General features: G+C 49.4%; 1 protein-coding gene across 5 annotated transcripts in view; it reads right to left on the reverse strand.

Moving 5' to 3' along the window:
* The window catches only part of DIS3L2 (DIS3 like 3'-5' exoribonuclease 2), a 290,436-nt gene that overhangs the window by 46,562 nt on the left and 219,581 nt on the right, over positions 1 to 24,293 (reverse strand). For all 5 annotated transcript variants that reach the window (XR_014789643.1, XM_084847710.1, XM_084847711.1 and 2 more), the window contains one exon: positions 8,365 to 8,444. Coding sequence is in view for 4 of the 5 variants with exons in the window: in XM_084847710.1 (XP_084703836.1) it covers positions 8,365 to 8,444 (80 nt within the window). In the remaining variant the exon portion in view is untranslated. The remainder of the gene's footprint in view (positions 1 to 8,364; positions 8,445 to 24,293) is intronic.

Genomic DNA, 24,293 nt, shown 5'->3' on the forward strand with positions numbered 1-24,293 from the left:
TACACAGGTGGAGGAGCTGCCAGAACATGAGCAGAGGAAAGCTGAAAGAAGCACATTCTGCAATGACCTGAATCTCTCTCTCTCTCTCTCTCTCTCTCTCTGGCTAGGGTGGGGGGTGCTCTTTTTGGATTCCTGTGCCCCTAGGCAACAAATGCCAGCCACCCCCTCACAGTGCTGAGGGATGGCTCTATGGAGTTCATCTGTCATTCCCGCAACAAAGCCCCTTGTTTTCACAGGCCAGGCAAAAGGGCAGCGCTCCAGAGGTGTGTACCATGTCAAAGTCTAACTTGTTCCTTTACATTTGTGGGGAGGGAGAGCCAAAACAGTGGGTCATTTGTTGGATCCCAGCTTCCTCTCAGGGGAGGCTTCCCTCATTGTCTGACAGATGAAACGGACCATTCTGCAGAGTAGGCGGCCAGGTCATCCGGCGCAGCGCAAAACAAGTGGGGAGATGCAAGCAGGCTCCAATGCCAAAGGGCCAGGTCAGGTCAAGTCAGGTCATGGCCAGAGCAGCAAGTCAATGTGTGTGTGTGTGTGTGTGTGTGTGTGTGTGTGTGAGAGAGAGAGAGAGAGAGAGAGAGAGAGAGAGAGAGAGTTCTTTCTTAAGGTCATCATCGCCTCCTGCTGCTATTTGGAAAGAATAACGCTTTGCAAGAGAAACAGTGAAAATCCTATTTTCATTCAGCATAAAATCTCCCTCATTCAGGCTCATTCAGCAGGTAAGGAACTCTTAAAAGTCTGGAGGCCACTTCCTGCACAGGACTGCATGACCCAAGCCCCTGCCTGCCCATGCGCCATGAAGTGGCAAATCCAGAGGGCCGTTGGAACCTCTTTGCCACCAAGTCCCTGTTCTCATTCTTTCCTTAAAAAAAAAAAGTTAATTTCTTGTTGTGATTTAGGAGAGGCATGAATTTCTAAGACTCAGCCTCAGGCCTACATTTGCAATATGGGGCAAATATTGGCCTACCTTACAAGTCTGTCATCAAGATTGCTGAAATTAAGCACATGATGCAATCTGAAGACTTTGAAGTGCTCTATAAATGGCTAAGGATGATGATCTGATGATGTGAGGCTGTGCTTAATCTGCAATGTAAGACAGAGGCACTTTGCATATGCTCAAGGACACCCTCATGTATTACTTTGAGCCACGGCTGTGTGTTGGGGAAAAAAATTAAGCCCCTCCTGGCAGTATGGGGTGGTGGTGAGCCTGAATTCCTCTAAGCTGAAGCCAACTACAGCTCATGGCCCAGCTGAAAGGCTTCATTTGGGGTGGGGGGTGCGCATGTACGAAAGAGAGCTACAATGCTCCTGCTCCCCCACTACGTTAGGTTTCTGGGCTGACCCCTGCAGAACCTCAGTGCAGGAACAGAGTGGTCGTACACAGCCAAAATTTTTGCCCCCAACCCTTTCTTCTTTGTCCAATCCTCTTAACACGCCTCCCCCCGCAGCAGAAAAGCCCCGCCTGGGAAGCGGTAGTTTTTCCTGGACGCTGCATGGCATTCAAGTCTTGAGGGAGTCATTCACCGCTCAGCCCAAACTTCAAGGAACAGGATTGGCTTTATCTTAAAGGAGGTTAATTAGCAAGATACTGATGTCTGCAGGACTGTTAATGACACACTTCTTTTTCTAAAGCATCCCTCGGCTGCAACTTGTCAAAAATGTCAGTGTTTCAAACTGCCTCTCCCTGCACGTTTGCAGGGAACATCTGTGTGTGAAAGCACAGTGCTTCTCATTGGTCTGGTTTGGTTGTGACCCAATATATGTGAGAACGACGTTCACAAATGGGCCAACGCAGAGGATACATGTCCTGCTTTGGGGGCTCCAACACCTGCTTGGAGGAATGCAATCCCACCCCAGAAAAGACGCCCCACCAGCCCTACAACCACCATCACAGACACACTTAGGTGCAAGCCGTCCGCCTTGCAGGACAGTTCTCTGTGTGCAGGTATCTTCTGGTGGTGGCAGAGGTGGGATTCCATCTCGAGCTGGTCTGGGACTGGTCAGTGCTTGGAGAGGAGATCAGCAGGGAACCGCATCTGGCCACCTTGAGTCCCACAATGGAAGAAAGGTGGGATATAAATGCAATTAATTAAATTAATTAATTAATTAATATTGGGTGGGGATTCAATGCTGTAAGGGTATGTCAAATTACATTCACCATTTCACTTTCCTTTATGATGCCCTAAATGGTCTCACTAACTTTTTAGAGTTCTTTGAGAGTGTCAATAGACATGTAGACAGGGGTGATCTGGTAGACATTGTTTACTTGGACTTCCAAAAGGCTTTTGATACAGTCCCTCACCAAAGACTCCTGAGCAAACTTAGCAGTCATGGAATAAGAGAATATGTCCTCTAATGGATCAGTGACTGGTTAAAGAACAGAAAGCAGAGAGTAGGAATAAATGGTAAATTCTCCCTATGGAGGGAAGTAAATAGTGAAGTCCCACATGGATCTGTATTAGGACCAATGCTTTTCAATCTGTTCATAAATGATCTGGAATGAGGAGTGAGCAGTGAAGTGACCAAGTTTGCTAATGACACCAAATTATTTAGGGTGGTTAAAATGAAAAGAGATTGTGAGGAGCTGCAAAAGGATCTCTTCAAACTGGGAGAATGGGCATCTAAATGGCAAATACGGTCCAATGTAAGCAAGTGTAAAGTGATGCATGTTGGGGCAAAAAATCCCAACTTCAAGTATAACCTGATGGGATCTGAGCTAGCAGTGACTGACCCAGAAAGAGATCCTGGGGTTGTGGTGGACAGCTCAATGAAGATGTCAACCCAGCGTGCAGCTGCTGTAAAAACGGCAAGCTCCATGTTAGGCATAATTAGAAAAGGAGTTGAGAATAAAACTGCCAATATCATACTGCCTTTATATAAATCTATGGTGCGACCACACTTGGAATAGTGGTCTCCACACCTAGATATTGTAGAGCTGGAAGGATATTGTAGAGCTAGAAAAAGTGTAGAAAAGGGCAACTAAAATGATCATAGGGCTGGAGCATCTCCCCTATGAGGGAAGGTTACAACAGCTGGGATTGTTTAGCTTGGGAAAAAGGAGGGTAAGGGGAGACATGTTAGAGGTCTACAAAAGTATGCATGGTGTGGAGAAAGTGGATAGGGAGACACTTTTCTCCTTGTCCCAGAATACTAGAACCCAATGGGTTCATCCTGTGAAGCTGAATGGTGGGAGATTCGGGACAGATAAAAGGAAAGACTTCTACACATAGTTCATAGTTAAACTATGGAATTTGCTACCACAGAATTTAGTGATGGGCACCCATTTGGATGGCCTTAAAAGGGGGTTAGACAAATTCCTGGAGGAGAAGACTATCGATGGCTACTAGTCCAGATGTCTATATGCTACCTCCAGCACCAGAGGTAGTGAGCCTATGTACACCAGTTGCTGGGGAACATGGGTGGGAGGGTGCTGTTGCCCTCATGTCCTGCTTGTGAGCGTCCCATTAGTGCCACTGGTGGGCTGCTGTGTGAACAGAAAGCTGGACTAGATGGACCCTGGGTCTGATCCAACAGGGCTCTTCTGATGTTCTTAGTGCTGTTGGTATGGAGGTAGAGCCGGAATCGCCAGAGTTGCTGCCTGAGGAGACTCCAGCTGTTTCCTCGACTCTTCTTTTTCTTCCTCTGGGGGTCCAAGGACAATTTTGTAGTCCGTGCTTTCGTGGATAACTTTTTAGCCACCGAAATAGTCAGGAATCGTCCAGGCGTAGGCGGGTCCACGTGGCCCGTGACTAGAGCTAGGGAAGAAGGAGGCTCCGATCCCTGCACCTTGTGGGAGGTGGATGCAGTTGGCTCAGATGGCACCTGCTGATAGAACTGCATTTGGGACACCCTTCCTGCTGTGCTTCCACCGTTTCCAATGCCTTCTTCCCAGCACCGCCTTAAGTCTATCTGACCTGTTTCAGTGGGCCTGCTTGGTGAAAGGTTGCCAGTGGGCGCAAGCTGCAATGACGTGGCTCTCTGCCAGGCAGAATAAACACAGCGGACGCCTGTCCATGGATGGAAGCTGACTGCCACATCGGACGCATTTACGGAAAGGCACCTTCGGGGCCATAAGCCCCGAGGCATCAAACAGTCACAAAGATCATAACACAAACAAAACAAATAAAATATAAAGTAGATAGAAAGAGCGACAGCAGAAAAGAGAAAGCTAGAACAAAACCTCAGCAGATACGAACTGCACACGGTCCAAATGTACAAGAGACGCTCCCAAGGAGACTGCCACAATAGCAGTCGAAGAAAAACTGAGGGAATGAGCGGGAACCCGTTGGGGTGGGGGGAGGTTCCTGCCCAAGTTCCTCAGATATAGAAAGCTCCCAAATCGAAGCTCCATGCAGGCGCAGAGCCAATATATGTGATGCCCAGAGACCGTGAAGAAGGAGCTGCAGGCAAGGGACTCTGGTACTGCAGCTGTACAGGGCCGCTGGTGGTCCCTAACAAAGAATCACATATAACCTCACAAAACTACAATCCCCAGGGCCCTCTGCGGGGTGTGGGGAAGCCATGAAAATTTCATTTTAAGCCATAAACAGGCTTACATCTGTAGAACGTGCATCTCATTCTTTATGCCACCCTTCCTCAACTTGGACAGTCAGCTATGCCAGCTTGGGGACTATGGGAGTTGTAGTCCCAACACTAGGGCCAGATTGGGAAGGCTGCTTGATGCCAACCAATGTAGAGACGGGGCTTAGCTTAGAGACAGCGCCTGGCCCCAAGGTCGATGATCTGGTCAGTCTCCTCGGAAAGGGCTGCTGCGGAAGCTGCTGCAGTCGCCTCACGGCAGCAGCCACAGCCTCACCTCCTGTCCTGCTGCTTCTCCAGCGGATTTGGTACAAACATGACTTGATGTTAATATGGGAACTGAACACGGAACACACTGCCAGCAGCATCACCTCCACAAAACATAGCACCAAACCTACTTACAACGCAGCCGGTGTTCTGACAAAGGGGCCCTCCATCTGCAAGCCATAGCACTGAATTAGGCGACTGGAAAGGAGCTGAAGGGGAATCCCCTGACCCCAAGACAGGAACCTTCACACTTCAGTCCCTCTGCCCTTGAGCCACAGAAGCCGGACCCCACTGGATCACAGCAAGTGAGGAGAAACTAAGGGCAGGCAGCTCCAGATGACATAAACCACATTCATCAGGAGAAGGGGGAAAGAAAACATGGGGAACTATGTGCCCAGTCCCAAATCTGCTGGATCCTAAGCCTGAAGCCAATGCACAGTTGACTGAGTCAAGACCTTTAAAACAAACACAGAAGCCCAGTCTTCAGCCTTCCCCAACCTGGGTCTCTGTGGATGTGCTGGACTGTAGCTGCCATTGCCCACTTTGATGGACCAAACCGATAATTCGGTGCAGGAGAGGGAGTCTGAGTAACTGAGAGGCCTGAGCGGCTGCTCTAAACTATGGTGACATCCATCCAAACAAGGCAATAGAACAGGATGATTATCCTGTAGAATCATTTGCAAACATTTTCTCCTGGCTACTGTGGCACTTTTGACTTGGGCAAATCAGCAGAACTAGTAGCAACATTGCTTGCCATTAACTCTAAAATGTCACCCCCAGAGTTTAAAAAACAACTTCTTACTAATAGTTTAGGGCAGGTTGAGAGATACAAAGCTGTCCAAGGCCAGCCACCCACTGAGCTTCCCAGCTGAGGAGGTATTTGAATCTGGGTCTCCTACACACACGCCCAATTTTTGCAGCAACACATACATGTGTGCATGCATATATACACGCACATATACCATTCAATTCTGATGGTGTTCTATGTTCACTTTGCCTTGCGATGCTGCTTATGATGCATTCACAATGGCCTGATGATGATTAATACAATTAAGTTCAATTCATTGTTGCCTGCTCATTTTTTGTCATAACTGATAAGCACCTGACTTGCAGACCACAAACTGCATAATTTGGGACAGACTTGCCTGTTGCTACCGTGACATCTATGTGGGTTTGCAGATCACAGTAACCTGAGATACCCAATTTGATAGGAATGCAAAAAGGCCACAGTAGTTTAAGTTTATATCAGCAGATGCCAGTGTATTTCAGTGGGGGTAATAGCAATTCTGTGGCAAAAATATTGTTACTGAAATACCTACGGTCTCATGAAAGGACAAAGTAAATTGCACCAAAGGCCAATCCTTTTAGAAGATGAAGCCTCAAAATAATTGGAACTTCAATGGTAAAGTTAAGGCCGGTTTAGCTGCAAAGGGAAATCTTGGCTTCCTGCTGTGTGACCAAGCCTGCACAAGCCTTGCACTTTTAAACAACCACAGTCTCCCATTCCGCCGTAACACAGGGAACTGTGGTTTCATCCAGCTCTAGTTAGTGAATAAGCCAGGATCTGAAACCATGCTTTCAACCTGGCTTGTTCTCACTAACTGGAGTTAAAACAAACCACCATTCCCAGAATTCAAATTTAATCGGGGAACAGTGGCTCGTTTAAAAAACAAAAACAAAAATGGATGCTTCTAATCCCCTCCTCATGGTTGGGAAAGGGGAAGAGAGGAGGGGCATGTGAGCTCAAGGTTGGTGCAGGCTAGATTCACATAGCCACTAAATAATGATGCTCCCTCTGTCCTTGATTGGAGACAGGATATTTTGTCTGAGATGGGTGCAATTGAGGCTGAAGGATGAGATGACAACTCTTACATTCCCTCTCTGGAATCAGTTGGGTATCAAGCACAAATGGAAGTGTGTTCTCCATGGCTGCCCTGCAATGGTCGATCTCCACAGCTCTGGAGACCCACCAAGGCCTGAGCTTCTTTTGAAGGTGTTGTAAGCTTTGTGCTGGCTTAGGTTAACTGAGAAATCAGTGTTTGACTTCTTGGCATTTGTGCTGTGGAGTGTCACTGGTTTCATTGGTCCTCAGCCTACAGCTGCTTAAAATCCACATGAACCCTCTTGGAGATATTGGAGTGAAGTGCTATCAATATGCAGGTGACACTTGGTTCTATTTCTCCTTTTCCTCAACCCAATCTATGTCCTTGAGTAACTGTCTGGAGTTAGCATCAGAATGGATGAGAATAAATGAAAGAGAGTCAGTCCAGATAAGGTGGAGCTGTGTATGGTGGTGGGCCAAGGAGCCCACGAAGTGGTGCATCTACTTGCCCTGGTGGGGTCACGCCCCCTCCCCGCACTCCGTAAGACGCATTCACTTTGCGAGTGCTTCCGGATCTGGCTTTGCTTCTGGGTGCCCAGGTGGCAGTCTTAGACAAGCACACCTCACCAACTGGTGTGTATGCGTGTGCTTCTTGCCTCTATCTGTGTTGCAAAAGAGAGGGTGTTTGTAGGGGGAATGAATGTGCAGATGTTTTCTAGATGCTTAATTCCTAGATGCTTAATTAGCATCTAGGAATATAACACACACTGTTACTTGATATGTTGTCTGAGGCCAAGTTGGCTCATTTTCTTGAGCGATCTGCTTTGCATGCCATCAATTCACTGATTACCCTTAGGACTAGCCTAAGCCTCCGTCTTACCCATCCGTAAAATGGGTAAATATGTTAAAACGTTTAATTCCTTAATAAAATGCTGCATGTATGCATCTTTATCCATGTGATTTGATGTGTAGTCTGCAGCTGGGCTCACCTGCTTGAGTTATCTTAGTTCTTGCTTTGTGCTTGTGACACAGCTGCAGTCTTGATTGTGCTTGGCTGGTCTGTTGTAGTCCGATATCACGTGTGGATCATATTGCTTAGTGGTGGTGTATATACTGGATGACCAGAATGTTTTCTCGGCCACTGTGCTCTGCACCCATGGTGTACTGGCCCTAACCTGTTACCACTTGGTTCTGCCCTCTCACCTGCCAGTTTCCACCCTCAACTACCAGCCCCTCCGGATACCGGAATTTTGTCTTTCAAGGATTCAAATGTTGGTAACCCCACATGTATTGGAGCTTGCTTACTTCCAGGCAAGTAACAAAAGCAGATGGTTTACTGATGCCCCGGTGGGCTCCAGATACGTTTGCCTTAGAGGGCACAGGCAGGCACGAGTTCTAGATGCAGCAAACCCAGGTTCAAATCCATGCTCAGCTGTGGAGGTCATGGGGTGGGCAACTTGTCACTCTCCTACCCTACCTTAGAGTGCTGTTGCCGCAAGGCTAAACTGCCACCCTGAACTCCCAAGAGGAAGGGTGGTAGGATACAAAAAAGCAGGAGAAAGATGAACTTCTTGGCTTCAAGTCTAATCCAAAAAGTGACTGTGCCCCGTAGTGGCTGAGCCATTCCAATCCCTCCTGCCAGTGAGTGGGAATATGGGGGCAAGTATCCACCTCGTGCCACTTTTCCTCTTCCACCCCCACCCTCCCATGAAAGTGTATGACTCTGCAGGCCTTACTTGTTGCTGTCCCGGTACTGATAGATGTAACAGCCTTGAGGCATCCCGCTCTCTTTGTCCAAAGTAAACGAGAGTTTCAGCTGCAGAGGAGGGGAGGGGAAAAGAAAGGGAGGGAGAGAAAAGCACACACATTTAGGAAACGTTCTCAGCTGCGGCAGCAACCCCATGAAAGGCTGACGGGAGGAACCAACCTCACCAAGGCTGACACGCAACCGCCGAGGCCTGGAACATAGCGCGGAGTTCCAAACCTCAGGGAAGAGTCACATGCCTTGCAGAAAAAGCACTGGCTTTTTCCACTCCTTTGTTACGATAAAGTGTTTGCGGTTCTGCCGAAATGGCGTGGGTCATGACAGCTCCCCCCTCCCTGCGCACAACCTCCAAAACCCACCACCCGCCCCGGCACCAGAGGAGTGAGTGGGCTTGTTGCCCCTCAGGCACAAATGAAAAGGAGGATTGTCTGTCAGCAGCTGGAGTTCCCACGAGCCTCTTTCACCTAAAGCCCTCCAGCACATTGGGGAGGGGGGAGAGAGAGAGAGAAAGAGAGAGAAGGAAACTGCAAAGGGAAAGGTGACAAATTCTTCCTTTGGCACAGAGCTCCAAGAGCCATTTGGCAGGGCTTGCAGTTTGGCTCTGTGTCCAGCAGGGGGCTGCAGCATGACCTGGAAAAAAAACGCATGGAGCCGAGGATGGTGGTTGGGGACTGGGGAGGGCCTGGAGACGGATTATTTGCTGGAAATCCAAAAAAGGATTTAGGAATTGTGTGTCAATGCCCGTGTTATCCGAGGCCAGTTCATTTAAGTGAGGAGAAAACTAATTTGGCCATTACACTAAAAGAAGAAACCCAATACAGCTCTGAATCGATTCTTGTTTCAAAGAAGCGTGGAGATTTGAATGGGAAGCCCATTTGTTGGACAGCACTAACAGTGTGCAAAGCGTCTTATTTGAAATCCTACAACTGGAAAGGTGTTGGGGGCCAGGGGGAGAACGCAGCTGTCCAGCCAAACTCCTGGTCCAAGAGAGAAGGAGCCGCCCACCCCACCACCCATTCCCTAAGCACCTCAGACCACACGGGTGCCCAAGAAGCAAGTGGGTGCAGTGTGTGGAGCAAGCAGCTCCAACAGATGAATCGAGCCACTGAGCCAAGCCACACACTGCCAAGGGTGGGGGTGGGGAGGGGAGCCCAGGTTCACCAGCCCTCTGCCCCAAGTCAGATGCTGAGTTAGTCCTTGAGCAGGACCGGACTGGAGAATTTCAGACGGTGCACTACAGTGTGTGCAGGGGGTAGACCGTGGGGCATCCATGGGCACAAGTGTGCCCCCGGAAACCCTTCCTGACACCCACTGAGGTGCCCTACCCCTTCCACATGTTCAGTTGACACATTGTCTTACCAGCAGCTGGGATTGCTTCAGAGCAAGGTGAGGACCTGCAGCCATTGCCACCTTCACCTCCCATGAATCCCTCTGGGCTGCAAGTGGGGCTCAGAGGCGTCCTCAGGAAACGAGGATGGCGGGAGGCCAGTGCTTTCCTCCGAGTGCTAGGGCAGGTCACTCGTCCTTGGCCATGCCTCCCACGGCAGCCGTTTTGTGGGGGTGCCCAGGACAGTTTATCAAACTGCCAAATGTGCCCACAGGCCCAAAAATGTTTCCAGCTCTTGCACATAGCCACAAATACTTCCCCAAGTTAAAATAAAGGTTAAAATAGAAACTTGTGGCATGTAGTAAGCTAGCAGAGAACTTCAGCTACTGGGCAGTATAGAAATATAATTAATAAATAAATAAATACCTAGAGAGGTTCGCCTAGCACCAACGTGGTATTCCTTCCGGCACCAGGTGAAGACCTTTCTATTTCCCCAGCATTTCAGCACTCTGATATTTTAGCTCTGCTGTTTTAAATCTGTATTTGAAATCTCTGCATTGCTGCTAGGTTTTACTCCGGTTAAGAACATAAGAAGAGCCCTGCTGGATCAGACCAAGAGTCCATCTAGCCCAGCATTCTGTTCACACAGTGGCCAGCCAGCTGTCAACCAGGAACCCACAAGCAGGACATGAGTGCAACAGCACCCTCCCACCCATGTTCCCCAGCAACTGGTGTACATAGGCTCACTGCCTCTGCTGCTGGAGGTAGCACATAGCCATCAAGACTAGTAGCCACTGATAGCCTTTTCCTCCAGGAATGTGTCTAATTCCCTTTTAAAGCCATCCAAATTGGTGGCCATCACTAAATCCTGTGGTAGCGAATTCCACAGTTTAACTATATGCTGTGTGGAGAAGGATGTTCTTTTATCTGGCCTAAATCTCCTCCCAATCAGCTTCATAGGATGACCCCGGGTTCTAGTATTTTGAGAGAGGGAGAATAATGTCTCCCTCTCCACATTCTCCACACCACGCATAATTTGCAGACCTGTATCATGTCTCCCCTGACCCTCCTTTTCTCCAAGCTAAACCATCCCAGCTGTTGTAACCTTTTCTCATAGGGGAGATGCTCCAGCCCCTTGATCATTTTAGTTGCCCGTTTCTGCACTTTTTCCAGCTCTACAATATCTTTTTTAGGTGTGGTGACCAAAACTGTACACAGTATTCCAAGTATGGTTGTACTTTTATATTGTAGTTTTAGGTTTTCATATTTTATATTGTTTTATATTGTACTTCGTGGTTTTAATTTTTGTGAACCACCCAGAGAGCTTCAGCTATTGGGTGGTATAGAAATGAACTACATACATATATACATACATACACACATAGAAAGAGAAAGATTTAGCACAGCCCTTTCCTCATCTCCTGGAATTTTAAATGCATGGAGCTTTTTCTCCCGGGGGGGGGGGAGCGGAGGGCACGATCTCTCCCTGCCCCTGGTGCAGTCTGCAGTGATACAGTTCAGAATTCTACACCGCTCTCCCCAAGGCGGTAAACTTGCCTCTGGGCTGAATGCAGGTCAGGGCCCACATGGCTGGAATCTTTTCCTTTTCCCATGGGGGAGCATTCAGTCATGGAACCCCCAGACTTCGCTGATGTGGAACACTGCAGATGTAGGAGGGGCACCTCAGCTTCCCCAAACTGGTGCCCCTCAGATGTGCTGGACTACCACTCCCAGTTGCCTTGCTGGCTGGGGATTATGGAACTCATAGTCCACCCATCTGGAGGACAGCAGGTTGGAGAAGGCCGTAGGGCTGTGCAGAGAGGGAACCCACCAGGACTGGAGATATGCCGTTTATAGGAAAAGGCAACCTCTCTGCAGGCTGCACTGAGTGCAGCGGGGGCAACTCCGAGCACGCCTGATGAGGCGGTGGAGGTGTTAATGAAAGTGAGTGAACCAGAGGTTGTCCTCAACCTTTCTGGACATTTGGAGGATGAAGAACAGACCTGACCTTTGTAAACAAAGGAACACCAGCAAGAGACTAGTTTTGTTTGCAAACATTTCTGGCTCCTGGACCTGAGGGAAAACTGCAAACTAAAATTAACTGCCTATTAAAGAGCAAAGGCTCTTTGCACAACTGGCCCACGGGCTCATTAGATGCTGTGCCCATTCTTGCTTCCCTGCAGGACATCAAATGGAAATCAACGCAGCATGAGCTCGCTGACCCAAATTAGAACGGCCAAATGCACAGCCATTACAGAGCCTGAAAGAGAGCATCTGGAGAACATCTCTGCACAGGTGCCACTCTGCCATTCTGTTCAACCCTGGCTTGCATGCATACTTCCACCCAACCAACCTTGGCAACCGGCACAGTGTCATGGGCCAGCTGCAAGCTGCATAAGTAAACCAGGTGAAAAAAATACGTGGGGGGGGGGTACAGAAAGGGTCCGGAACTTTGTTGCTGCGTAACAGCTGAGGCTGGGAGGCAGCATCAGGATTGAATCTATGCACTGGATCTTTCTGACCCTCGTTTGCCTTGATGCTTCGGCCTTAGCCATTGCTGGTCAATCAGCTGCAGCTTGAATGGGTGTTGCTGGGACTCCAGCAAGCCTCTGGGGAAATCCAGGCACCCTTTGTAGCATCAGGGGTTTAAGCTGCCCCTGCGGTGGGCTGGTCAGCTCCCCTGCCTGGCTTAGCTCTCACAGAGGTAGTAGTAAGCCTCTTCACACGGCAAAGAGAGGCTTACATGATTGAATCGTTCTCCAAACAAACAACAACAAAGTCCCTGCATGCAGAAATCTAGATTAGCAGGAAGAAAGGTTCAAGACTAGCCTTCCCTTCCAATATGCTAGTTTTATATGTGAAGTGAAATTTGGGGGGTGGGAAGAGGTGCATTTACTCATCTGAGTCCCTACTTGCCATCAGATGTGGAAAAGCCCAGAGCCTCCTCAGTGAGAATAGGCCCTTGCCTACCTGACCCCGAAGCTTTTTTTTTAAAAGGAAGTCAGGGAATATTGCCTGACCCACTCTGGCTTATTACTGAAGGAGGCTTCCATGGCTGATCTCCCTTTACATTACCCTTTGGCCAGAGCTGGGATGGCCTTTCCCGGTTAAATCCCATGAGCGAGATGGCTCAGGCCACCAGTTTGAGATCCACCGTGGTCTCAAGTGCAGATGCAGTGTTGTGCTGTGTGTTGTTTTTATAAGCAGGCTTGCCAAGGGACATGGGCTGGCTGGGCATGCCCTGCTCTGACCCCAAAGCCAAGGAGCACACTCAACATGGAGCCACAACCGACCCTGGCTCCCTGAGAGGCATGCCTGGGTGTTTCATGCCCACTTTACATTTTTAGGATCATTCTGCCTTGTGCAGTAAATCTTCAGCATGGCTATCGTACAGACAGGAACTGAGGCTGGCCAAGTGCGTCCTCCCCTAGCCCGTGTGCCGGCACTCCTCTGAAATCCAACTCGGGGAGGGCCTCAGTGGTAGAGAGCCTGCTCTGCATGCAGACAGCCCTGGGTTCAATCTCTCCCCCCACCCCCAAAGGGAAGGCTCTTCTCGGCTTCAGACCTTGGAAAGTAGATAGCCCGAGGCCAGAGAGGCCAATGGTCAGCCTTAGGAGGAAGTAATGTCAAGTGTTCAGATGCTCAACTCGCTTGTCGCCAGACCATCATGATTGACAACAATGAACAGCCTCAGCAGTGGTACAGTTCTCTGCCGCCCCACCCCCCGCAGTTCTGTGTTGGAATCTGAAGTGCACAAGTGAGCCACAAACAGAAGCTGTAGGGGAGACCCCCAGATCACCAAGGCAAGGCTCCCTGCTTCCAAGCTTGGGGGCTGCAGAGTACATCCTGCAGAAAAGACAGCGAGTCATGGCCCTGTTGGATCCCATCACAGTAAGTCGTTTCTGGGATATATGTCTGCCATCATTTTGTTCCATCAACTTGCCACCAGGTTCAACTTGCAGTGGGAGAGAGAGCCATCAAGCCCATTCATCACCCAGCTGCATTCTTCGGAGAAGTGCAACGCCATGCCACAGCCTCTGCACTTAACAAATCATCCTTTCCAGCTCATTGGCTCTCAGCACAAAAGGGCTGTTCTTCACGCTAGGAGGGGGATTGCACTGGGAACAGGAGTTTGGGAAGGCCTCGTTGCTGAGAACAGAGCCTTACCTACTGAAGGAGGCACATCAATAAATTATGATGTTGTGTGTGTGGGGGGGAATGCCGGCAGAGGGGGGCACTTCAATGCAAGCTGCCAAAAAGACTAGCTGGGATTCCTTGTGGGTGATGAATGCTTTCAGCTCTGCAACAGCAGACAGACGATGCCAAAGGCTGAGTGGGGCTGCCTGGGGGAGATCTGGCTTAAAAGGAACACTGTCGAGAGAGGTTACGTTAGTCCGCACAAGTCACTAGCACTCAATGTTTAATTGCCCACCTGCTCACTATCAGTAATCTCTGGCACACTGACAAAGGACCCCCCACCCCCAGCTTTCTCCTACATCTTTCCTGTCTGATTGCCTAAAAGGAACAACTACTCACCACTAACAACTAGATGGGTGGCTGCTGACAAGACTACGTTAGCTCCATTTGATTGGAATAAAGGACAACTGTACTAAGTTGCAGTGATATACAGGTTCTTACCCAACACTGTCTTACATCACATATGCAAGATCCTCCTCTCCATTTTATCCTCACGACAACAACCCTGTGAGGTAGGTGGGGCTGAGAGTCTGTGATGGGCCCAAAGGCCAAGCTTCCATGGCCGAGTGGGGCCTAGAACCTGGATCTCCCAGCTCCCAGTCCAATACTCTCACCACTACATCACACGTTTATCCCAGAGCGATGCCCAACTGGGCACTCCAAGGCATTGTGGGAAACCTAAAATGGTGGCTAGCGCCCAGCCTGACAAGGCCCCCTCCAACCTGGAGCCAACCTTGAGTGACTCCCAGGTCTTTCAGCCTATGGAATCGGACTATTTCTAGCCAAGCTGCTTGGTAGTGCGGGGGGTGGGGGGAAGTTCCAGCCCTTGAACAGTTTGGCTGTGAAGATTCTGGTCTTATAGGCTGAAATACTCATCAGGAAATCAGAATTTATACCAGAGGACATTTCCTGATGGGAGGAGTGCCTGCCAGGTAACAAATGGTGCAACCCTCCCCAAGAAAGCACTCCCTGCTCCAAGTACAAAGATCTGACCCCCTGCAAGAAATTTCAAAGACTAAACGTACGTGGGGTGTGTGTGTGTGTGTGTGTCTGTGTGTCCTTTAATGTCTCACCCGGTTTTGCTCCAGTTTTAACCTAAAAACAGACAGGAAAAGCCCTGAAGCCCCGACATTCAACTTTTCAAAGCACAAAGCCTGAGTCTTGCTCCAGTAATGTAATCACACTGAGTTCTGGCCGGTCGCCCCTTCCAAATACATCCATCTGCCTGTGTGCAGAGCCATCAACTCAGATCTGGTTCACGATGGAGTTCCCAATTCATTACAGCTGGAAAGCCTGCAAAGAAGCAGCTGCATGCTTGGTGGTGTGGCTATCCCAAGCCGAAGAAGCCCAAGGCTGCAAGCCTCACACAGCTGTGCTTCCACTTAGAGGAGCTGCTACACCCCAAGGGGGCTCTTTTCCTTGGGCTGCTGGGCTACGTTTGTCACAGACTGTCGTCTAGCACGGAAACGGGCTTTCTCCATGGTGGCGCCTACCTTCTGGCATGTGTGCTCCTCCTGTTGTGCAGGAGGCGCCAACAGTTTTGTCTTTTTGGTGCCTATTGAAAATGGATATTTTTTCTCGGGCGTTTCCCAATCACTAAGCCCTGGCTCTTACTGCCTAGGACTTGTAACTGATTTCTTTCAGGTTTCATTAGTATTTATTGTGATGTTTATTTTGTTTTGTTTGTAAACCTCCTCAAGATCTTGGATAGTATGGAGTCTTATAAATATGTCACCTAAATAATTTCAACCAAGCTGGAGAAAATATTCTTGCTACTCTCTTCCCCATGCAACCAACAAGGTAAAGTCAGGAGTTTCCCATCAAAGGACAGGACAGGGCTGATGCTGCCAATTGCAGCCAGTGTAGACCAGCGGTGCAAGAACCACAGGACCGGGCGCCAAATCTGGCCCTCTAGGCTTCCCGAGATAACACCCTCAGTCCCCCAGCCACCAAGAGTTCCAGGAGTTCGTGCAGTTTTCTCCCCATTCTAAGAGGCTGAAATGCCTCTCCTAAGGCTCAGGTACTGGCAGCAAGGGCTTTCTGCTAAACTACGCTGGTATGTCTGGCCCCGCCCCTTTTGCCTTTGGCCCCACCTACCACTGGCACGCTGCTCCCGAGAGCTTCTCTGAAATGGGATTCAGCCCTCAGGCTGAGAGAGGTTCAACGCCCCCGGTGTGGGCAGGACTAAGCTAGGAGGACCAAAGCTCTGACTCAGTATAAGGCAGCTTCTTCCATTCCTATGTATGTATGTTGCAAATCCACAAGACTGCAGAAAAAGCATGAACTGTGGCAGTGGGTGCAAAATTCAGCTTCCTGAATTTTCTTTTTGGGGTTGCTAGTCCTTAGGGTTGCAAAGACACACTTGAAAAGATGCAGGCTGTGCCTATAAAAAGTTCAGGAAGCCAGAGAGGCAGCAGAATAAGATTTTTGGGGGTTGACGTCAGGGCTTCTGTGCCCTTCTTTGCCCCTCCCATGACTGGTAGCCAGAAAAAGGTGTCCAGAATTATGTAAAAAAGAGAAACTATGCATATACTCTTACATTTTAATATTTATACAGGTGGCCGAATTCAGAATCTCAATTGTATGCAGACATCACACTTAGGGACTGCAAGCACTCTACACCAAAGTAACCCAAACACAGAATCATGCAATCTGTATTCAACTATGCAAGTTAAAGCAGATTTAAAACACATTTGCAATTTACAATACATCTGTGGCTCTTTCTGCAAAACTTATTTTGTTTCTGCAAATCATACGGCGCAGCACAGAGCACCAGCAGCGCACTGACAACATCTTCTAGCTGCCCCGTGGATCTCCACTAGGCATCCTACTGACTCTCGCCTCACCCCCCCCTCCCCCCGCTTCTGAGATTTCACCTGGCCTTTCCTTCAAGCTGTCTTCCTGGCGGCTAGAAGCAGCACATGCACAGGATTATGGAAGCTAGCTGGGATTAGGACACCCGCAGAAAAATTGGGGCAAGGGACACCAGAAGGAGGGAGGCGGAAGCCCAGAGTGTCAGTCAGCAGGGCTCAGCACGCCAATTCAATTTTCACTTTGTTTAATGGGGAACAGAAGATGAGAAAAGGGGTGGGTACAGAGGGAAAAGGCTGCCCATCAGCCAACGAGCGAACTTTAGACCACAATGGATGCTTAGTGGGACTCTGAGAGTGTTTGTTTGGAAGGTGGCAAGTCATGCTCACCTGAAGCCAAGATGGGACTCCTGGATGCTATCCAACTAGGAGCAGCCAGTCAAGGCAGCCCTGTTTGTAAAACCCTAGTTCCTTTTCCATTCATAAGCTGTTACCTGAGCCGTGATACTCTGGATGGAGGAGAAGGGATCCAACTGCCTTATTGCAGCTGCAACCCCACACCCTAGAGCGTTGCCAACAGCACTTTGCAAGGCACACCTAGTTTCTTGTATGTGCTCAAGAGGGTTGCTTCACCTGCTGCCTTTCTAGTGTGGATCATGTGCAGCTTTTGTGCCACTTACTAACAAGGCGTCTGTGCAAGAAGAAGAAATTAGCATTTGTACAGCCCTTCAGAGTGTGATCCCTATACATTACTGATGGTAGGGCTAAAGCAGCGAGAGAGCAATATGGCTAAGCCAACTTTGTGAGATCACAGCAGAGATTTGAACCCAAGACTCTTGGATTCCTAGGTCAGCTTCTCAGCCAATACATTATAGCAGCTCACACAGCAGAGAAGCTCTAACAGCAAAGCAGTGTCAGTGTGAACATCTAACCAGCAAGAAAGCCTCAAATGCACCCATTCCTGGCTCCCCTGGCCACTAGTAAAAAAGGATGTGTCTTTCTGGGCCAGAGTAAGATCTATCTAGCTCAGTATCCTCTTTCCAGCAGCAACCAGCCAAAGAAGCCTGGGAAATTCTCAAGCAGGACATGAATTTCCCTCTGTAGTTTGTCCCAGCGTCTGTTAGACTGCTTCTGAACACAGAGGTTGCATTTGGCTATCATGGCAAATGGTCTGTGATTCGTTTCTCTGCATACAGGCAACTCTTCTGCCAAACATCACATGTTAACCAGGGCAAATGTGGGCACATCTGTATGTACCTACGTGCTCCACCTGCTTGATCCGCCCACTCCTTTTTCTTAGCAGATGAATTGCACGGATGCCCCACGCAGATCACTTTTTACACTCTACACACAGTAGGCTGTGCACATGTCTGTGCACATGTCTGGGAGTGCTATGGGAGGCTGCCCAGATTTGGAGTGCCTTAGTCCAGAAGGGGGATCCATAAGCCCCGTGGCTATCATGGAGGTTGTCACTCTTCTTACTTGGCAAGCAACGTTCCAGTTCAGCCCTTAGCAGGTTACCGATGGTCTCGACGACTGAGCCTGGGGGTGTCTCCTGTTTCAGGGAGGGTCCATAGCTCAGCAGCAGAGCCCTCGCTTTGGATGCAATCCCTGGCAACTCCCATTGAAAAAAAAAGGCTCTCAAGTGACCTGGCTGGGAAAAGACCCTCGCTAAGACCTCGGAGAGCCACTTCCAGTCAGAATGGCCACCTTGGTGCTAGTTAGCCCAATGGTCCGACCCAGGATAAGGCAGCTTCACATGTTCGTAAGGGGCAAGGGCTGTAGCTTTGCATGCAGAAGATCCCAAGTTTGATCCCCACCAGCTCCAGGTAGGGTTGGGAGAGAATCCTGCCTGAAGACCTGGAGAGCCACAGCTGCCAGCCAGTGTCAACAATATTGAGCTAGATGGACCAAGGGCCTGACCCAATAGAAGGCAGCTTCCAATGTTGCTGGGGCTATTCCTCTGGAATTACTTTCCTGCATTGGGGAGTTGGGCTAGATGGCCTTTGAGGTCCCCTCCAATTCTATGATTCTATGAACAGTGAGGGGCACAAGGAGCTCAGCTTCTGAGGGAGATGAACACTTCTGGGGGGGGTGTCCTTGGTGAGGCCTAAGACTGCCACTGCATCCACAGCTGTCACCCCTGCCTGAAGGGAAGAGGGGCTGGAGCCCAGGTGTGGTACCCCTGCTTTGCACACAGAAGGTCCCAGGTTTGATCCCCATCTCCTGAAAAATTCCTGCCTGAAGCCCCGCAGAGCCCTTGCTGCCAGTCAGGTTGACAATTACTGAGCTAGATGGATCAACGTTCTGACTCGGCAGAAGGCAGCTTCCAACGTTCCCTGGCATCTCCAGTCAAAAAAGGATCACAAGCAGGAAGACTAGGAAAGCTCTCGCTGCCTGACACAGCCTGGAGATTCAAGCCTCAAGACCCCTGGCCTGACTCACCGCAAGCCAGCTCCATCCATTCATATCTGGATGATGATCTCCTTGTATTGCTGACGTGCTGTTTTTAAATTAAAAACATTCCAGCCCCAAACCTGTTTCTCATTTGACCATGCCCCTTCAGTAAAGAATGTACAGACGTTTTTTTCCCCCAAGATAAAGCGCTTTGTCACAGTAACCTTGGCTCTCACACCCACGATAACCTTCCACACTTGACAGAAATATAAGCGTATCTTTCCTAAAGACATTCCAACATGGACACACAACGGAGCATCTTTTCCCAGACAAACGGAAAAACGAGTACGTGGCTGAGTTACAGCTGCAGAACAGAGGCCAGCCCCCGTTTTTTAAAAAAAGCCAAGTGTGATGGAAAAGCACGCACACACACACACTGAATACACACGCACATGAAATGAGGTTGTGCATATGCTGAGATTCTGCAATTATACAACTGAAGCACAGAATTTGATATTGGGTACAAAATTCAACCTCCTGGGGGCATCTCTGCTTTAACTAAAAACACATGCAAACAAAATAGGTTTTCTAGTCCTTATGGGCTGAGAACACAGGTTTAAAATACTGGGAGTGGGTTGGGCAGGAAAGCTGGGCAGAATTGCAACCGGAGAGGGCTTCAATGCCCCACATATCTCTTTGTCTTGCCCCAAGACTGTTGGAAAAAACTGACTGAGAGTGTGCCTATATGTGCTTCATTTGCATAATCAATCCAGATCCCCAATCTAGCTTTTCATGGGATGAAATTCAATCACGGGATGGGGCAGATTTTTGATTTATTTAAGCACAGAGTACAAAGAGCCTCGTTTATAACCTTCTCTTTGACTGTGCTACTTAACTGGAGATTCAACATGAATTTTTTTCCCCTGTTCAGCGGCTGTGGTCACGGTTCACAAGCAGGATCGCAATTTTTTTGCCAACCATTTTTCCTTTTCCCCTTTTCTTTCTTTTTCTTTTTTTAAAGAAGGCCTCCAATATAAATGGTGCTTTTAATGCCACTTGCAAATCTAGGAACTTTGACGTCACCCTTCCTTCCACCTACCCAATCTCAACCACAACAAAGGAGAGCGGTGGGAAGTTCAAATGGAAAACTGGAAGCCACATGCCAAGCCTCAGCCAAAGGAGTGGATATTTATCCAGCCTTCCCCAACTTGGAGCCCTCCAGATGAGTTGGACTATAACCCCCATCATCCACAGCCAGCACACCAGCTAGCTGTGCTGGCAGTGTGTGATGGGAGTTGTAGTCCAATACATCTGGAGCGCAGCAGATTGGGGAAGGCTCAATCAGGGAGGGGGGCAGTTTGTCCATCAGACTTGAGAGTCCTGGGTTCAGACTCCCAGGTGGCACTGTGCCTTACTGGAGCATCTCAAAATGTTGCTGCTCCAACTAGTTACCTGGGCTGCTCGTGCAGTCAGGGCGACTCTGACCCCTGCCTAGCCCCACACTCACTAAGCAGTACTGAGACGATTAGTGGCCTACCTCTCAGGGCTGTTGTGAGCATGAACAACCTAATGACTGTAAACCATGTTTAAGTGTGCATGAAGTTCAAATGATCAAATAAGAAGCCCACCCCCCATCCCATTTTGGGACGGGAGAAGCTAAAAGTAAGCCAAGGTGTTGCATCAGACATTAGATGTTCAGAGGATCCACTAGGTGAACTCTAAAAATAAACCTTATTGTATCTTGGGGGCGGGGGGAGAGATTATTCTTTTCAGCTCAGCTCCGAGCTCTCTCTATTCCCAAGAGGCCCACGCCTTTCTACTGGCTGGTTTCACACATCTGGGGGACTTGGTAGAGTATAGGCAGTCTCTCGTTTGGCCACATTCCTTTTCAGAAGTAGGTTTTAAGAAACTAATACCACATTTAACGGACACTCAAGCTCTCAAAATGAGTTATTTATCCAAAAAGTGTTTTTGTGTGTGTGTGTTTTTTTAAGGAGGAGATGAACAGCTCTCGCGGCAAATTTTCCATCCATCGTGTTTTCTTTTAAGTCTTCAACCCCTCTCCCGGCTCTTGCCCTGGAAAAGCATTCAAGGCAAAATTCACAGGACGAAGAGAAGCAGCAGGGTGATCCTACATTAGTGGCAGGAAAAGAAATGCAATCACTGCCTTCCATGAATTAGCTCTTCTCACTTCTGCACAGTCTTCTTCCCTTTCTCAAAATAGGCAGAATAAAGACTATGGGGCCGATGGCCTACCCAGGGGGTGGTGCTCTCTGGGGTGGGCAAAGAGGACCGAATCCAGTGATTAAATTAGGGGATGCATGACTACATCCCAATACGGATCGTCACTCAAGTGCCGGACAAAACCTGTGGCAACAATGCACAGCCCAGCCCAAGAGGTCACCTTTAAAGTGATTAGCCATGGGCGCTCAGAGACAAGGCTGACGAAACTCCAAGGCATTAAAACCTCCATTATTCCGGGAGGAGAGAGGACTCTTTGAGCTTTTGATATACTGAAAACCTAGCACAGATGCCCGCTCGACATTAAGTGATGTGCCCAAGGCCATTGAGAAACAGGACAAAAAAGAGCGGGCATTCAATTTACCGTGTGGCATTGTTCCCGCCTTTCCACAGCGCCAGCGGGGGTAGTCCCCAGAGTGTACCCATTTGACAGGCTGGGGCACACCATGAGTCCTCCCCCACCCTGGCCTGGCATCTGGCTCTGTTCCATTTCGACTTTTCAACTCCTCCATCATGCATTCCCCAACCGAGCTTTTGCCTTTGAAGTCAGAGAAAGCTGCCTCATCGATCACTGACAGAGACCTTTCAAAAGGGCTGGAGTCAACACTTCTTTGCAGTGGGAAAGGCCGCGGCCACGTGGAAGCGAGCGAAGGGGGTGGGAGATGGGGGATGGAGCTGGAGGAAAGCCAAGCAGGGCTCTCTGCCACCAGGAACAAGTGGCTCGTGGAAGGTGGAAAGGAGATCCTGGTTTGGAATGGGGCAATCCTTCCCAGGAACGCTCTTTGTGGCTCTGCTGTGGCTGCCACCATGTGATTTTGCTTGATGGCTCCCGCCCTCCCTCCCAGTCCTGCTCTGTGCATCGCATCCCGTATCTGCCTCCTGACATCCCTGCCTCTCATTTGGCTTAACACAGTGCTCTCTGTGAGGGAGATGGGGCTGCCCTCCTGTAACGTAACTAAGTTAGGGCCATGACACACACATTTTGGCTGGTCTTGCTAACTGCACAAAATCCAAAGCTGCTATGATGGCTTCCCTCCCTGCTCCGACGTGGGGGACAGGCGGGTTCTTGTCTGTTCCACCACACAGCACGGCAGACGTACTTGAGGTGCCTCCAGAGCACAGTGTCGCTTCAGGGACCCCTCCCCTCCCCGGGAGGCTGCAAGCACAGGAGGACGGCAGAAGCGAATTCTGATTATTCTACATTTTGGGGGTGCTCCACGAGCCTCTGAAGTGCAACTAAACTGCAGGGATAATCCCCTACTTTCTTTCCCAGCTCCAAGCTCACAACAGGGGAGCGGGCTGGCCACAGGCACCAGACGCAGGAGCTGTGTACTGTGCCATACCCTGCGGCGGGCTGGGGAGTCTGCCCTGGAAATGACTGGCTAGTGCATAGCTGCCCTTGAAGGGACTGTGGCAGCCCAGCTGTGCTCAGCCCAATTCCCCTATCTTGAAATGTTGCCATTGGTCTCGGCTCCAACTGCAGGGGCTGAACTGAGTGGATGTTGGTGCTGATCTGTAGGCCCTAAACAGCTTCGGCCCTGCCTGCACCAAGGGAAATCTACTCCCCTATGTGCTGCCCCACGTGGGAAGGTCTGCTTCTCCGCACAATGTCACCTGTGGAGATTACACTGGTGGATGCATGAGGAAGGGCTTTTCCTCTCCCAGACTCGCTGTGCTGAAAGCCCCTCCACGTGGCCCAGTCTCCTTCCGAAGAATGCAAGGCAGTTCCTCTCGTGGGAAAAATGTGGTGTAATCTCATTCTGCTTGGAAAGTGTGCTGGGTTTTTTTGTTTTTTTTTTTAAACAGCCTTTTAATTGGACCTTTATTATGTTTAAGTGGGATTGGTTTTGCTTTACTGAATTTGCAGCCTGCCTTAGGTCTCTGTTTTAAAGCAGTGATTCCCACACCACGGGCTGAGAGATAAACTAAACCCCCAAGCCCCTCTTGATACCCCTCTGGCCTGGCTGTGCTTCCTTCTGAGCAGCTTTTGCTTGGGGAGGGCAACTCTGCTGATTGTTCAGATGCTCCCAATGCAGAAACCCAGCCGGATTTCCCACCTGCAGGGGAGGCTGCTGGTGCACCACTCCATGAGTCCTAACACTGGGCTTAAGGCTCCTTTCTAGTCTGGAAGGACGCTGCAGACACCCGTGAAGAAACTCAATGGCAGGTGGGTAATTCTCACTGTTCTGGGATGCCAGCTTGAATGCGTGCCTAGAATCTTAATTCAAGGGCGGTGGGGAATGCTCTCAGAAGTTTGGAAAACACTATCTTAGAGAAAAGGGGGGAAATGATAGATTGTACAACTGATCTGAGCTCTTGTCCAAGCTCTACTTGCAATGGGGAAACAGCCTTTTGCCAAAAGGGGCACCCTGTCCCCTTTAAACCATGCCACACAGCGGTGTTCCATCAGGCAAACCCATAGCCATTCAACGCTAGGAGAAGAGCACTGGTCTCTGTCTGTAGCCACCAACACCACTGGTTCCTTTCACAGCACGGCATGTGCCATCCGCACAAAACAGGGAAGAGGAGGAACAGCTGGCTGGCAAGGGGGGCGAGAAGCGGCCGTGCCACTAGCCAGTCACTAGGGGGTGCCTCATGCCCGAGATCTTTCTCACGGAGATGCACTCTAGCCCTTGGAAGCAAACCCCACATTACTACGGCAGCAGTGACCAGCCAGTTATCTACACAGTGATAATTTAAAGAAAGGAAAAGAAAAACACATTACGATGAGGCTAAAGGTCACAGCATGAGCTGATCAGCAGATGGAACGGGGGTTTCCAAACTTTGCCCTAGTTGGCCTCAAAGGTTAAATAATGACTAAGACCTCATTCCTACCAACAGCACATAAGGTGGCCATCCTCTGTTTGGACCACTTTAGATTGCAGGTGAGGATTCACATGATCTAAATCTCCTCCATACCATCACCAC

Source organism: Heloderma suspectum, chromosome 3, assembly GCF_057233095.1.
Source record: "Heloderma suspectum isolate Gila_16-S chromosome 3, 16-S_ref, whole genome shotgun sequence".
Taxonomy (NCBI): Eukaryota; Metazoa; Chordata; class Lepidosauria; order Squamata; family Helodermatidae; genus Heloderma; species Heloderma suspectum.